Source organism: Stegodyphus dumicola, chromosome 8, assembly GCF_044657685.1.
Source record: "Stegodyphus dumicola isolate Sdum_Otavi_A_Nest chromosome 8, ASM4465768v1".
Classification (NCBI taxonomy): domain Eukaryota; kingdom Metazoa; phylum Arthropoda; class Arachnida; order Araneae; family Eresidae; genus Stegodyphus; species Stegodyphus dumicola.
Genome location: NC_140775.1, coordinates 174,985,888 through 175,003,136, shown reverse-complemented (window position 1 = coordinate 175,003,136; position 17,249 = coordinate 174,985,888). Strand labels below are relative to the sequence as shown.

General features: G+C 31.5%; 1 protein-coding gene across 1 annotated transcript in view; it reads left to right on the top strand.

Annotated features, from left to right (window-relative positions):
• The window catches only part of Srp54k (signal recognition particle 54k), a 58,832-nt gene that overhangs the window by 29,742 nt on the left and 11,841 nt on the right, over positions 1-17,249 (top strand). Inside the window, exons 6-10 of the mRNA XM_085822784.1 lie at positions 4,743-4,893; positions 5,078-5,137; positions 7,300-7,388; positions 14,709-14,809; positions 15,579-15,665. Of these exons, the coding sequence (XP_085678910.1) occupies positions 4,743-4,893; positions 5,078-5,137; positions 7,300-7,388; positions 14,709-14,809; positions 15,579-15,665 (488 nt within the window). The remainder of the gene's footprint in view (positions 1-4,742; positions 4,894-5,077; positions 5,138-7,299; positions 7,389-14,708; positions 14,810-15,578; positions 15,666-17,249) is intronic.

Below are 17,249 nucleotides of genomic sequence, written 5' to 3'. Positions count from 1 at the left end.
TGCAGCGCACATTTTAAATTTGAATATCGAAAAAACGGGCAGTGTGGAAATGTTCCCGTTGGGATGGCTGGACGCCGACTGAGATGCCGAGCATGCAGACACCAAAATATACATGATCGGTGCATGCCTAGCGATGTCAGACGGAAACGTTCCTTACTTTCTGCATGGCCCTCATATTTAGTGAACTGTATTATTATTCTAAAATCTTAAGTGCTGTGGATATCCTTTAATTGGTGAATGTTAGCTCTTGAAGTTTTGAGAGGAAAATCTGAAAATTAGCAGCAGTTTAAATTTCATTAAAATTAAAAAACCTAATTACTGATTTGCAAGGGGAAAGAAGAAAAAATTCCTTTCATCACAAATGTATTAAAATATTATCATTTTATTGTAGTTTAAATTTTTTCATGAATTAATTTTCTAATTGATTTAAATAATTTCTGGATAATTTAATTGTAGATCTAGTATAATTAGCCTTATAGCATTAATTTAATAAAAACAACAAAATTAAGGCAAAATCTTTCTCATTGAATGAGAATGGTTCATAAATATTAAGCAATGTTTCCACATTTCTCCGACAGGCATGCAAATGTCAAAAGTTATTAATTGAACTGTAATTAAGTTATTTATTGAGCTGCTAAATTAATACGTACAGCTAGAGTAGTAACTTTTTTTAATTAGAATATTCAACTATTATGTATTAAAGTAACTCTATGCTACCGTTAAGAAATGCTGAAAATCCAAACTAGGAAACTTAATTATCTTAAGTTTTGCTGGACTTCTGGAATAAGAGTAAACTTCAGGAAAGTTACACTCCTCTTCTACTGTTATACTGTATTAATGTTTGCACTCCTTTGCCTGCCAGTGCCATAATTTCAATGCTAAACAATCCTTTTTTAAAAATTGTATATGTACGGTAATAATGTAAGAAAATATTGTCTAATTAAATAATAATGATTTAAAATAATTGTTTCGAATACATATCCAGAATTTAGTTGGTTTATAAATACAAATTTTAATTAAAAAGCATGTTATAAAATAATAATAATTTAGTTATATAATATAGTTATTTTTTACTGCTTCATTTCTAGTATGCATTCCTTTACCACCTTCTTTAATATAAATTTTTGAATCGTGAAAATATTAGTGCAGACCTCTTATTGTGAAAAATTGAATGTATTTTCAGTAGTCACCATGTGATGCTCTACAAATTTTGTTTTCTTTTCCTGTGATATAACTACTGCCCAGTGCATAAACACATAAGCATGCTGCAGATGGGTAAAAACATACAGTGAAGACTATTATGTTATGACCACCTAGAGTAATGGGCTCACCCAGAAACAAAACCACATTGCATATCTGGCTGATGCTAGAGTATATAAAGCACACGTGCATTGTCTTTCCATATATAGACTACTAAGTGGCATAATGGGAAAGGCAGCTGATTTAATAATTTTGACGATGGTCAAATCATTACGGCTCAGTGCCTGGGAACATCGATTTAGCAGCACATTTGGTGGATTGCTCACATGGCAGCCATTGTGAGTATTTATCAAAAGTTGTAAAGGAATGGTGAAATGGCAAGTCGCTGATCAGCAGTTTGTCACCTATGGCACTTTGATTCCAGAGGAGAGTGGAGACTATTATGCATTGTTTACCATGACTGAATGGCTACAAGAGTAAAATCACCAGCAGCTACAACAGTGGGTATCAACACATAGTATAGCAAACACTGCTGCGTGTGGGCCTATAATGCTCAGATCGCATTCCTATGCAGCTGGTGCTCACATATTTGTACTGATGGCATGTCATCGCTATCAGTGCTTGCAGTGGGCCAAGAAACATAGACATTGCATCATAGAAGAATGGAAGACAGTCACCCTGGTCCAATGAAGCACATTTTCTAGTCAATCACGTTGACAGGAAAGTGAAATTATGCTGATTTCTAATGGAAACACTGGCAGCTGGGTGCACAGTTGGTTAGTTAGAAGACAGTGGGGGGTGCAGTATTATGGTGGGCAATGTTTTTATAAGACACGTTAGGACCCATCATTCCCATAAAATAATCTTTGATTCGTGCTCTGTGTTAACATAATTGCCTTTCATCGCAACAGTGTTCCCGGGAGATGATAGCATTTACCAACAAGCATCATGTTATTAGGGCCGAATCGTCAGGGAGTGGTTCGAGGAACATTGTGGTGATTTTCAAGTAATATCTTGGCCTCCCAATATACCTGACATGAATCAAATCAAAATTTTCGGTTCCACCTGGAAAACTCAATTCATGCTGCCACACTACCACCTCACAATGTGTGGGAATTGTAGAATCAGTTGGCGAGTACCTGGTACCAGATATCTCAGACTACCTTGTCGAGTTAGTGCCTCACCAGGTGTTGATGGTTTTGAGGCAAAAGGTGTTTCTATTTCATATTAAACAGGGGGTCATAATGTGATGAGGCTTCAATGTAGATATGGAGCTGTAGTATTGCTGATGCTAAAGAAATGAGAAAAATTAAATTACGGTAGGGCTATCATGTAATCCTACCACCTGTTTCTAAAAATATGAGTTTTGACAAGTAAAATAGTCAAGAACTTGTTTAAGAATTATTTTATTAATTTTTGGGGTGGGAAGAAAACCGGTTGACTTTGATGGAAGGACATCTGAAAGTGTCTAAATTTTATAAAGTAAAATGTTTTTAATTACTTCAAAATAAATTCTTTGCTGATATGGATAAGTTCTGCTTAAAATAAGAAATTCAAGTAAAGCATGCTAGTTTAAACTTCATTGAATTGTAGTAATCATTTTTTAACTATTGTTAGTGTGAATACATATTTTAATTAGTAATAATCTAAATTTTAATAATTTATAATCAATATTTACACTGAAGTGACAAAAGTCATGGGTTACCTCCTAATATTTTGTCGGTCCTCCTTTTGCCCGGCGAAGTGCAGCAACTCGACGTGGCATGGACTCAACAAGTCGTTGGAAGTCCCCTGCAGGAATATTCAGCCATGCTGCCTCTATAGACGTCCATAATTCTGAAAGTGTTGACGGTGCAGGGTTTTGGGCATGGACTGACCTCTCGATGATGTCCCATAAATGTTCAATGGGATTCATGTCGGGCGATCTATGTGGCCAGATCATTCGCTGGAATTGTCCAGAATGTTCTTCTAACCAATTGCAAACAATTGTGGCCCGGTGACATGGCGCATTGTCGTCCATAAAAATCCCATCGTTGTTTGAGCATGTGAAGTCCATGAATGGCTGTAAATGATCTCCAAGTAGCTGAAGGTATCCATTTCCAGTCAATGATCGGTTCAGTTGCACCAGAGGACCGAGTCCATGCCATGTAAAAACAGCTCAGACCATTATGGAACCACCACCAGCTTGAACAATGCCTTGTTGACAATTTGGGTCCATGGCTTCGTGGGGTCTGTGCCACACTCGAACCCTACCATCAGCTCTTACCAACTGAAATCGGGACTCATCTGACCAAGCCACGGTTTTCCATTCGTTTAGGGACCAACCGATATGCTCACAAGCCCACGAGAGTCGCTGCAGGCAATGTCGTGCTGTCAGTAAAGGCACTCGAGTCGGTCTTCTGCTGGCATAGCCCAAGGAAGACAAATTTCGCTGCACTGTCCTATCGCACACGTCGCTCGTATGTCCCACATTGATTTCTGTGGTTATTTGATGCAGTGTTGCTTGTCTGTGAACATTAACAACTCTACGCAGACGTCGCTGGTCTTGGTCGTTAAGTGCAGGTGGTCGTCCACTGCGCTGTCCATGGTGGGATGTTATGCCTGAAATTAGATACTCTCAGCACACTCTTGACACTGTGGATCTTGGAATGTTGAATTCCCTAACGATATCCGAAATGGAATGATCCATGTGTCTAGCTCCAACTACCATTCCGCGTTCAAAGTTTGTTAATTCTCGTCGTGCGGCCATAATCACGTCAAAGCCTCTTCACATGAATAACTTGAACACAAATGAAAGCCCTGCCAAAGCACTTCGCATTTATACATTTTCTACGCGATACTACTGCCATTTGTATATTTGCATATTGCTATCCCATGACCTTTTGTCACTTCAGTGTATGGTTATATTAAATGTGTGGTCCTGGATAATATGGAGATTAGAGCTAGCTAAAAGGTTCCAGTTTAAGTTTGAATTCTGTAAGGCATATATAGTTTTGACATTTTTAGAGCCTGTGTCATTGAGTTAGTCTGTTTCATAATCATTCAAAACGCGTTTGTTCCCATAATCCTAACTGGAATATTTATTGCACCCAGTTCTTCCAGGATCTTTCATTCAGATCTGAGATGGAGCTTATGTAGGTAGCATTCATGTGTTTAATCTAAATTAGTAATTCAATTTAATCTTGTCACATAAATATTGTGTTCGAAAATTTTTGCTTGCTTTAAAGATGTTTTTGGTGATTGCCAAAATATGTTTTCTAAAAAATATTTATATATTTTAATGCTTCTTAAAACAGAAAATTTGTGAAAGTAATTCATAAGTTTCTAAAATCCTTTTTTTTTTTTTTTTTTTTTACCTTTTGTTACAATACATTGTTAAATCCATAACTGCCTTCCTGTAGCAAATCATTGAAAATGCACATTTTTAATTGAAATTATTTTGTTTATTTTTGTCTCGTGACTTTCATGTTTTTAGCATAAATTTCAAGATTCGTTAATGTTTTCTTTTTCTGTAAATTTGAATTATGTACTTTTTTTAATAGCTACACTGAAGTAGATCCTGTAGTAATTGCTCAAGAAGGTGTAGAAAAATTTAAAAATGAAGGATTTGAAATCATAATTGTAGATACAAGTGGTAGACATAAACAAGAAGATTCATTATTCGAAGAAATGTTACAAGTCTCAAATGCAACGGTAATTCGTGATATCCATTCTTTTTCAAAATGTAGCTGCTTGCAAAAATGTGTGTATTTTTAATTATATTCTATGTAATGACTTTTAATGTAATATATTTTTAGGTAGAAGGTAAAATATTAAATGTGCAGGCTGTTAATTTAAAAAAGAAAAAAATTATTTTCTTTCTGTTTTCTTTCCTTAGAACCCAGACAATATTATCTTCGTAATGGATGCTTCAATTGGTCAAGCTTGTGAAGCCCAGGTAAATATTATTTTTATACTTATACTAGCAGCTTCACTGCCAGCCTTCGTTTGACTTTTAAATGTACCGGACTGGAAAAATGGCTGCAGGGAACACCAAACGTTAAATTTAAAAACTGTGTAGAATTTTACTCTGCAGAACAACTTCATAAAAAAAGTTATTATGTATAACAAAATTACAATGAAATAAGCAATAGCCCTTAATACAAATATTAATTATCCTAATAAATAAATTAACCAACTTCCCTTTACAAAATCTTAAGAACTCAAATGGTATAAAGGAGATTAAGAACTTTGTTTCCTAAAAAAAATCACTCAAAACTTTTCAATATCTTAAAAACAGTGAAATGAACAATAAATAACATAAAAGAACAATGAAATAAGCTATATCCCTTAATACAAATATTAATTATCCTAATAAAAAATTAACCAACTTTCATTGAAGAAAAAAAGTCATGCAAAACTTTTCGATATCTTACAAACAGTGAAATAAGCAAAACATAACATGAAAGCAACTCAAAAAACATAAAATTCCGTGCAGAATTTTACTCTGCAGAACAACTTTATAAAAAAAAAATCAATAAAATTGTATTATATATGTATATAAAAATGACAATGAAATATGCCAATCTCTTAAAAACAGTGACATAAGAAATACGATGAAAAATTGTTGCCAAACCCATATTTCTAAAAGAATGAAACTATTCAAAATGATGCTATTTCATCAAAAATTTATCAACAACAATAAGACAGGAAAATTGTTGCCAAAATCCCATTTTTAAAGATGTGAGAAGTGTAGTCAGAAGCTTCATTTAAAAAAACCTTTAAAAATACAAAATATTATCATTTTTCCAAAATTCTTTTTGTAAAAGCCGTCGCAAGGATAAAAGTTTAACGTGTCCAAAAATCAAAATAAAATAAACTTTTTTAGAAAAAATCCCGTTGACAAGGTGTTAAGCTCCATTTGTTAAATAGATTCGTATTTAATCGATTTATTGAAACACGAAATTTAACTAACAACTGCCTAGTAAGCATACGTTCTGATAGTCAGTCATGGTCAGGTGTAACATATGATATTTACATATTGCCATCTGCAGCGATTTTCAGTCACCCAAATTAAACTATGCTTTTGAAAGTTACTTATTTGGTTTGTGTGTTTAACTTTAGGACGTCAATGTATTTTGAATGGGATCCCTCCCTTCCCATTTAAACCTTTGTTCCATGAAGTATATATAAATTAATTTAAACATCTTGTGTATAAAAATTTTTATTTAACTTCTAGTCAAGGATTGTAATAATAACTATTCATTATACAAATTGTAGCTAGGCAGAATCCCTTCAAGTGATAAGAATTTTATTACATCATTTTCATTATAACATCTTCCCCCTTGTTTAGACTGTGAGAGGTTGTTATAATGTACCTGTTCATCAGAAATATTGATTTCCTACAAATTTATAAAATGTCTTGGGGGGGGACTGCAGCTCATTTTGAAAGAATTATAATCTGAAGAATTATGCAGTAAATATTGTTGTAATATTTGTTTATTTTATTGAAGAGAATTTTTTATTGTTATATCAAATGTGAGATAAGGTAGAAGGCAAATATTTAAGCATGTAATTTTTGTTTTATTTTATTAGTACTGAATTAATTTTTTTCCCATTTAAGTTTTATTTATTATTTTTATTATAATTTTATTTATATAATTAATTTCAGTCCCTACGTTAAACTAAAGTAACAAATAAAATATTTAATTTTATCTCATTAATGCTGATTTATTATAGTTTCGTTTTATATACAAATCTGTGTATGAAATTTCTTGGAGGCAACAAAATGTATGGAAAAGAACTGTTGATGCTTTTTCAACATGAGAATTTATTGTTATACATTTCTGATAGATTTCATCATTTCTTGTTAGTCTTGTTCTGGAGGGGGGAGGATAAATGTTTATCCATTCATGTATTAGTTGTTAGTTGTTGCAAACAAGCTAATATATCAGTTTTGATGGGTTTTTCCATTTAATTTTTAAAGCATTTTTTTCAGCTAATGAATGATTTTATAATAATTAGGTATTTTTAAATGTAGTTTGAAAAAATTTTAACTATCCAAGTTTCATCTAGCTTTACTTATCTGTTTCACTCATGTTATTATCTCTCATCTAATAGGCTAGAGCATTTAAAGATAAAGTTGATGTTGGAGCTGTAATAGTAACTAAATTAGATGGTCATGCAAAAGGTGGTGGAGCACTAAGTGCGTAAGTGAATTTTTTTTAATAGAAATTTTAAATTATGCTGTTGTATAAAATTAGCAAAAATATAGCAAGAATGTAAAAACTTTTCAGCTGCTAAAATGTGAGAAACATAACGCTTATTTCTTCGAATTTTATCATCTTGAATATTCTTTTCCAATTTGCGATGAACTTATATAAGATGGAGATCTTCAACCTCTCATGCCTGAGAGCCACATCAGTAAATTCATAAAGGATCCACGGTCTGCACATCTGTCAAATAAGTAACATAGGCCGAAAATTTAAAGAAAGAAAGGTTTACAAGACTACAATTAATTTTATGGGCAGAGATGGAGTTACTGATTTTTATAATATTCAGTATTTTGTGTTTTTTGTTCAAAATAAATAAATAAAATTCAATGCGAGTCATGCGAGTCAAATTAATGTACCTTGTACATTTGCTTTTTTTTTTTTTTTTTTTTTTTTAATTTTGAAAGAGAAGAGGTGATATAATATATAGTATATAATGATGTTGCAAAATTTATTGACAACAAAAAAATTGCATTACTGGCAGGTTAGAAGTCACTTCAGGCTTAGTAAGAGACTTGCCATTATTTTTGCTTTATTAGAGTTTTGGTATCCAGTAAAATCTATATTGTTGTGATTCATAAAGTATCATTCAAATGTTCATCTATCAGAAGTGTTCTTGTTTTTCATTTTATGTTCTTCATTTGACTAAAGAATTATTCACATATCTAGGTACTGCCAAAGATAGAAAATATGAACAGTGCATGTTTACGTATTCCTGGATACTTGTATTTGGAAACATACTTCAAATAAAAATCAATTAATGTAGGATTTTCAAGAAACTTTACTGCAGAGTCACCCTACAAATCTACAAATTCGAATTGAAGTTCAGGTTGAACACTTCTGATGTCTACAGAGAATGACCAGGAAAAATTTTGCATGAAAATTTCATTCTCACAGAAGATGGAAAGTCTGTTTTTGAATTCCACTCTCTGATTTCAAATACACTATTCATAGTTATCTGTGTTGTAGTTTTTTTCAACTGCGTCAATTTTGGAAAGTGGATGGAATTCTTATTTAGCAATTGACCTTCTTGTAGGATTAATTTGTCTTAAAAGCTTTCACAGAGTCATAAAGATTGTGAGCAAATAGGCCTTTCCCCAGTAAGTGGTAGTTCAGATCATTGAGAATACATGTAGTATTGACGAGAAATATGAAGTCTGTTAACCAATTCTCATCATGGAATGCAGAAATGGATTTTCCTTTAGATTTCATGAACTGTGGAATTTCAACCTTAACGGGAAAACAGGCGCTGACACATCTTTCCTTGACTCAACCAAAGTACTTCTGCATGATACACTATGTGGCTATGTCCAGCTTTCAAGTCATTCAAGAACTTTGTTTGTGATTAAGTCCAGTGGAGTGGATAAAAGTAACCATCTTTGTAACAACAGTCATCACATGTTCGAAGTCTGAGATGGACTTCTTTTACAAATGTTTTTGGCAGATAATGCAGTAAAAAGCCATCATATTCCCGCATGCCTGCACATCAGATTTGAGTTGTGTTATTACTTTTCTTTCGTGTCTGATCATAGAAGGAGTACCATCTGGGGTTTTGGTAGATATATTGCTCAAGTCTAACTTGCATTTAGCCAAGGTTTTTGTTGGACTCGAACACAAATCTGATCCCTGTGTTATACTTTTAAGTGTAACAACATCATCTAATTCCTCTACAATTGTGAAATTTCTGTCAACACCATGAATAAAAAGTCTGCTTGTGCAGTATCTGTTGCATCCTTTTGGTTCATCCATTGCACGGTTTAAAAAACAAAATCTTTGCATTTGAATTTTAACTTATTGAATATAGCTGATGCCAGATCCTCCACACATCTTACTACTGTCACACCAGTTAAGCTAATGTTCGAAATAGATTTAGCCTTTGATGGACAAAGCACATCAACAGGACTGTACAGCTTTTAGAAACTGTTCATCAATGAAAGGTTTTTCCATATTTAGCAATTTTTTTTCTGCTACCTTAATGTTGACATGAATACTGTTTTGGGACTCTTTATTTGCTTTGAAGAAAGAAGGGCTGCTGACAGTATAGTTTTGATTTTAATTCACTGACTTTATCATTTCGAAAATATTCTTCTCATGCAGAACATTTCTCTCAATGTTTTGTATCATAATGCCTCTTGATGGTATATTCTTTCATTAACACTACACTCTAGTTGCAAATAAGGCAAACTGCCTTACTTTTATGCTTAACAAAAAATATAGAGATGACCATTTTTATTTACACTTTTTTTCAGCTTCTTTCTTCTTCTTCCTCTTTTTTTTTTTTTTTTTTTTTTTTTTTTTAAATCATAACTTGCCATTATGCACTCACTCAAAGACCAAAAATGCTTCTAAATTTCAGAATCTGAATCAAATAACCTAGCTTAAATCTACTGTACAAACACTGTTTATTTCCAATCAGTCACCATGTTTACATCCGTGTGTTACTTTACCTCCTGATTGCAATATTGGAAGAGATAGAATTCCATTCATTCCCCCCCCTCACCTCTACATTTTTGAACAAAGTGACTGGGAAAGTATAATAAAGACCCCTGGAACAGTTTCTTGCATGTTTATTTTAAGCAAGAAGGTCAACACAGTGGGGTACTTAAAATATATTAACCCTCAACAAAACAGATTTGGGTGAGATAAATATCAAACATCTCGCAAACTTCTCTATGGAAAAAGTCAAAGTAAAGCAAAGAATTTGAGACAGTTTCATTTTTAACTTATTAAAAAGACTTCACAGGCCTCTTGCAGGCCATAGGGTGAAGATGTGTTTTGAACGTGAATAAAACGTTCAGTATTTATTTGTTTGCTTTATTAAACAGTTCTTTCAGTGTAAGTTGTTTAATTTGCTTCATTTTTTGTGCTATTACTTCCTCTTTAATTCTATAAATAGATCTAATTTCTTATTCTGTAATAACGTTTCATTGTTCAAGCCCAATAATTTGAAATTTTTTTTTTTGTTCTCAACAACCTCTCTTTACTATCGGTAAAGATATTTTCTGGATTTCAAACCATAGTACAGATTTCACTGTCTGTTAGTCGACTGTTGATTGGGGCATTGTATTGCAATGAAAAACTTCTGCTCTACCATCATCATTTATTACTACTTTTCTGCATTTCTTAAATTTCATTAATTGGAAAATTTTGCTTGTTGTTTGCGATATTTAAAAACCTTCAAATTTGCAGCTAACATCATAAAGCTTAGCTAGTGTTCACTATATATTTTTGTAATGTATTACAAAATTAGCAGCTAAATGTTGTTGTTCCTCTAAATTTTGCTTTTCTTCTATCATGTGCTGGCGAAATTAAGCCTGAAGTAGAGGGTCACCATTATGGTGATTTCCTATATGTTTTTACCACCATTCCTCGAATTCCATATCACAGATTATGTTCTTACTGCATTGATATAAATATTAACAAGACATAGCGCACAATAAAAATTAAGTTTTATTTAGGAACATCGCGCATACTACCCAACAGTACGGATCCTCTGAGATAATTTCATAACCTATGTCGTTCCTTTGAATAGCCATTAAAGGAACTGGGGGGGAAACTCTGTGGTGATGGCGATAAGGAGCGCTCCTTGCGCCCTCCGATAAGTGTGGCAACCCTAGAGGAGAAGTTTCTTACGAGTAGCGAGCAGAGCGAAACATGCAGGCTGTCGGGGAGTATGCGCGATGTTCCTAAATAAAGCTTAATTTTTATTGTGCGCTATGTCTTGTTAATATTTATATCAATGCAGTAAGAACGTAATCTGTGATATGGAATTCGAGGAATGGTGGTAAAAACATATAGGAAATCACCATATACTTAAACCTATTTTCTAAGCATGCTTAACGATTATTTGAGTTTTTAATAAATAAATTTCCACATATATTTAAGGTTTATCTTAATAACGAATCAGTTACTAGACATTTTGCAGCCTGGTGCATTTTTGGCGGGTCCGAAATTCTGCTGCCAAGCATCTTCCTAAATTCTAAAGATTTTGCTATGTCTTAATTTTTTGCTTGGTGCTTCTGAAAATTCTGCCTTCCCTAAATTCAGCTGCTCCAACTGTGGCACCAGTCTTCGGCTTACCTGAGTAACAAACAGATCAGTTATTCTCAATTCAGGCAGCACTAAATATAATTTTTTGGCCTGTGTGTATCATTTTACAAAATCTGTTTTTGGCATATGGAAAGAAATTTTTGATATTTCTCTTTGTCAACATACTCAACATTTCACAACAGAGTTAGCTGAAGAGTGCAATTAATTATAACCAACATAATGTCAACATAAAAGGTTACCATGCTCTCAACTACTATTTTTTAAAAAAAATTTTTAGACATTTCTTAAGCTGCAATGTGTTGATAGTCATTTAGTGATGAAAGCAGAATATAATAAATAATGATTCGTGAGGCTGGTGTCAGTGTGAAAGAAATTAAGAATTGGGACTGTTTCATGATTTCATGATTAAAAACTGTTAAGTGTGCAAGCATAAAGCATAGTTTTTTTTTTTTTTTTTTTTTTTTTAAGTTGCTAGTAATGCGAAGGTTTCAATTTTATATCATTTTGGATATTGGATTTTTGGCTGTTTAATACAATATTACTCTATATACCAAATACAAAATTTCACATGTGGGTTTCTATAATAAAGTTATGGTCCGTACAATTGTCTTCGTAGCAGATCTGATGAAGTGCAAAATGTTAGATAGTGGCATAGATTATCTTAGTTAGGAAGTTTTTGAAAAAATGGTTATGAAAGTACTTACTTGAAACTTGATCATCTTTCAAAAGAATCTTTCAAAGATCATCTTTCAAAATAAGGTTTTAATTCATAATAAATAAAGAATTGCATTATTCTAGAATAAGGTACCTTTTGAAATAAAACCACCAAAATGGCAACAAAATGTCAAATCTGACCAGCTTGTATTTGTGACAACCATTCAGCCAATTTCTTCTTTATTGCTGACTTTAAAATTTTTTCATGCTTCACTTACTCATAATGTTAATTTGGGCTTGCATTTGGAAATTGAGTACAGTCAAATACCAAAAATCCGCCAACTCCTGAAATCTGCATTGCCTCTCAGTATATAAACATTCAGTTTATAGGTTTCGGAAGCTGCAACATTGAGTACAAAATATCGAAGAAAAAAATAATTACCAAATAATAATGAGTCAGAATGGAAATACCAAATTATTGATATAAAAAAGTTTTAAAGAAAGATAAAATAAATAAGTTTTTTTTTCCCTCTAATCTGTATCGAGGTAAAAAAGCAGACGATTAAGTTCACGATTCACGTCGTTGTATTTTCTGAGCTTTGTTATTTCATTTCACGAGATTGTTTAGTGCTGCATTTTTTTTATCCAGATATTTTGTATATAAATTAAGAATATTTTTAACTTCAGCCTTTTTTAACACAATGACAGATAAGAAACACACTCGTGATTTTACTGCTTGCAACGTTGAAAAACGTAAACATGTTGCATTGATGGTAACTCAAAAAGTGCAAATTCTGCAGAAGATGGAAGCAGGTGCCACTCCTCGATTTATAGCAGAATGGTATGGAATTGAGACACGATTGTGTATGATATACGGAAAAATAAAGAAAAGCTGTTGGAATTTTACAGCAACAGTGATTCTAACACCGGAATACGAAATCGGAAATCTTTGCATGAGGCGAAATTGACAAACCTCGATGCTGTGTACATATAATACAATGACTAATATACTCAATTTATATATGTAATAATAATTTAATGCATATAATAAATTATTCCAATAATGTATATAATAATTTAATAAAATATATCTAATACGCCTTATTCATTTTGCACTTTTAGTCCGAATATTATGCTTTATATTTTCTGTCTTGAAATCTGCAAAATCCTAAAATCCGCACAACCTCTGGTCCCAAGCTTTGCAGATTTCTGGAATTCTACTGTATTTTCTTTGAAGCAGAATTTAATATTTTCCTTTGGTTGTCTTAATGTTTGTAATGCAAGCATGCATCCTTATGAGATAAAAATGTTCCATTTCTTCTACCATTAGATGAACAAAATTCATAATAATTTTTGAATAAATATTTGAATAAGTTTTTAGACCTCCAACCCTTTATAAGTTATCTTTGCTGATAAAAGGGAAAAATCCTTGCAGTTTTATATGTTAATCGAAAGGGTATCGTTACATCACATAAGAGAAATATCCTTGAATAATGTATAATAGGGAGAGGACTAATTGCTTCAAAGTACAATTATTCATTTGACAAGAGTAACAAAAATGTGAAATGTTAAAGCATTATCATTGGCAAGTTACCAAATTTATTTGACGCCATCAAATTTTTATCTGGCATGAGACTTATAAAAACACTGGAGAGCCTTTATTATTATTATTTGTTTTACATTTTTAATGTACATTAAAATTATTTACAAATTATGAACTGCAGATTAAGAAACTAACTAAATATGAATTTTAATTTGTATATGTTTGAATATTTAGTTATTGGTTCTTTTATTTGAAATTTTATTGATCTGCTGAAATTTCAAAATATTGCTAACTGCCATTTTTAAAACTGTTCTTATCCTTGAAGTATCAGCTTAGCAAAAAATTTTTATGTCATTTAGAGGTATTCTGTTCTGGGATTACCCACAAAACTAATATAATAATCATAAAACTCATGTTAAACAAGACAGATTGAGATTGCTATGAAATTCATTTTACCTAATTTTCTAGTTTCATTTCATTAAAAATGAAGAATAAAACTGCAGGGAAAGGAGGTGAACATGAGGCATTCATTCCAAGTCTGAATAAAAAGCAGTCAAGTCATCCGTGAAAGCTCTTTTCATTGTTGTTTTTATTTGTCATTTTAACAGTATGTGTTCTGTATAATCACCATGGCATTAATTCTATTTTACACCTGCATTAGTAATATTTTAATAATGAAGTTACTTAACAATTATTGATATGGCAGTAACAATTAGAATATGTATATATATATAGCAGTGTTTGTGTATAAGTTGAAAATCCATTTCCTAGATGATTGTAAATGGCAAAAAAAAAAATGCCATTGTATTCATATGAAACTTCAAATTGGTTGTTTTATTACATATTATAACTAATCATATGTCAGCTCTGTTTAAGCAAACCATACGTGTCTGAAGTATGTGTTTTATGTTGCAAGTTATTTTCATAATATGTGCATGTTTTTATATTTATGGTGAGTATTATCAGAATTTTACTTAATAGTTTAATATGTTTTTTTCTTTTTGTTACAGTGTGGCTGCAACACAGAGTCCTATTATCTTTATTGGCACAGGAGAACACATAGATGATTTTGAGCCTTTTAAAGTGAAACCATTTGTTAGTAAGCTACTTGGTAAGTGTGTTTAAAGTCTTAATATATTTGAACTAAACTAAATTGTAAATTTGTGACTAAAAAGGAAATGTATTTTCTTGCAAAAACTATAAGAATTGTTTGGGATCTAGTATGCATAAATTACAGAAAAACACAATGGCTACTCAATCTGATGTAATTGAAAAAAATAAATAATAAAAGTAAATCTTTTCATTAACTAATGTTAATACAGTTATTTTCTTTATGCACTATACCACAGGGAATGGGATGATACAAATAGTGAATTTTGTTTTCAAAACATTTTTAATTTTATTTACTTTTGTTTTGGAAAAATGTTATTTTTCTCAGGTTTTAAAATACATATTTTTATGTTTATTTGATAAATTTTATGAGCAGACAACAGTAAAGTTCGTTTTTTGAATATTAAAAATTCAGTTACAATGAAACTCCCAGTTCATAATAAAAATGATAATAAGAAACAGGTATTTAAGTAAATTTTAAATTCCTTGATATTCATTCCTTATAAAGCCGCGATTTCGTACATTATTTTAAATTCTTTTTATTAATTTTTATATTGATAAAAATTTCTTTTGATATATTCCATATAAAATAAAAATATGTATTTTCTTTGTGATGTTCTATTTATACTTACTTATAAGTAATTATTATAATAAAGATTCTATGTTTTGAATTTACTGTTGAGCTCTATTATAAATTAGTTTAGGAATGTTTCTGTTTAAAAAAATGAATAAAAAATCTTAATGTGTGCACTGCTATTTTATTTTTCTAGGTATGGGAGATATTGAAGGCCTTATTGATAAAGTAAATGAATTAAAATTAGACGATAATGAAGAACTTATTGAAAAACTAAAGCATGGTATGTTATTTTCTTGTTCTTAAAAGTGTGTCTTCATAATTGCTATTTAAAAAAATTGAAAAAATTCCATTTTTTTTTAAATTAATGTTGAATAATTTTTGCATTGTATGAAGGTTGTACTAGAATTATTGGTATGCATTTTTGGGGGGGAGGAAAAAAATTGTTTTTAATATGTAGTAGGGCAACTAGGAGTAGTTGTGACAATTTTTGGAGAAATATTTATATTTTTAAATGCTTTAGAATCGCTAGGTTATTTTAATGCTAGAGACGTGAAAAATTAGCTATGCCTTTGACGGGACTCGAACTTGGACCTGTCGAATACACGGCAAGCATGCTAACCATGGCACCAACAAAGGCATACTAAAAAAAGGGAGAAAATTTACAATTCTTTTATTATTACTGCTATTTTTATTGTGCAGTACAAAGTCCGTAATCCAAACGTCCATTATCCGGAATAAACTATAAACCGGACATCAAAGACAAAAACTTTATGCATGCACTCATTGAAATCATACATTAAGCATGCGCTCATTGAAAGAAAAATTTAATAAAGTAAACAAATAACTATTAAGCTTTTTTTTTTTTTTTTTTTGTAAAATTTGATACCCTTTAGATCATAATTGCTCTTTATTTCATAAATTATGGTTTCATATTTTTAATTGTATAATTTCTGCATGCCATCTTACCACATTTAAATTGGTGATCTATAATCCGAAAAAATCCCTAATCCGGAATCGCTGAAGTCCCGACGAGTCCGGATTACAGACTTTGTACTGTATAACTATTCATTCATCTTATGCGCAAAATAAATATTCAGCAATTTTGTTGATTTTAACACAAGTATTTTATCAAAACTGTTTATCTGGTGCAATTCACTCTGGACTTAAGGTAAATTTTAATAGACCTGGAGCAAATAGTAACAATATATAAAAAATATTTAGTGATTATTATTACTTGGTGTAGTGCTAATGATTGATGCCAAGTGATTTATCGTAAAACAGAAATAAAATCATTTAATTGATCAACATAAAGGTAGTCTTCATAAAAACTGCATTTAACACAAACAAATGATAGACTGTTTCCTCTCACACATTTAACGTGAACCCACATTTTGCAAATTAAGCATTGCACCCATTCTTCTTCATCAGAATCGCTATAGGTATCTCCTAAAGTTAAGCACAACGACTTTTGTGTTTCTGAATTCAAAATCTTTTCCTATTTCATCTCTATTTTCTTTTGGGATTTTTTACTTTAACCTTTCTCTTTTTGTTATCTTTCTTTTTATTTGTTAGTAATTACTTTTTCATATTCTTTTTCCAGTGCTTTTGTTTTGGGTATGTCGGAATGGCTGATATCCTTTTGCATGAGCATCTGTTAGATTGTTTTTGAGGTGAAGCCTTAAGGAGAGGTCTAATTCTTTGAGGCTGAAAAATCCCCCCCCCCTGCTTGAGGAAAGAAATCTAGGCAGAATAAAGTAATTTTTGTATATGAACAACTCTTTATTCACAGCTGATAATTAATAAGAAAAGAACCTGATTGACCAATAAGCATCTAAAATCTGTGGTTAAGCTTATTTCTAGTAAT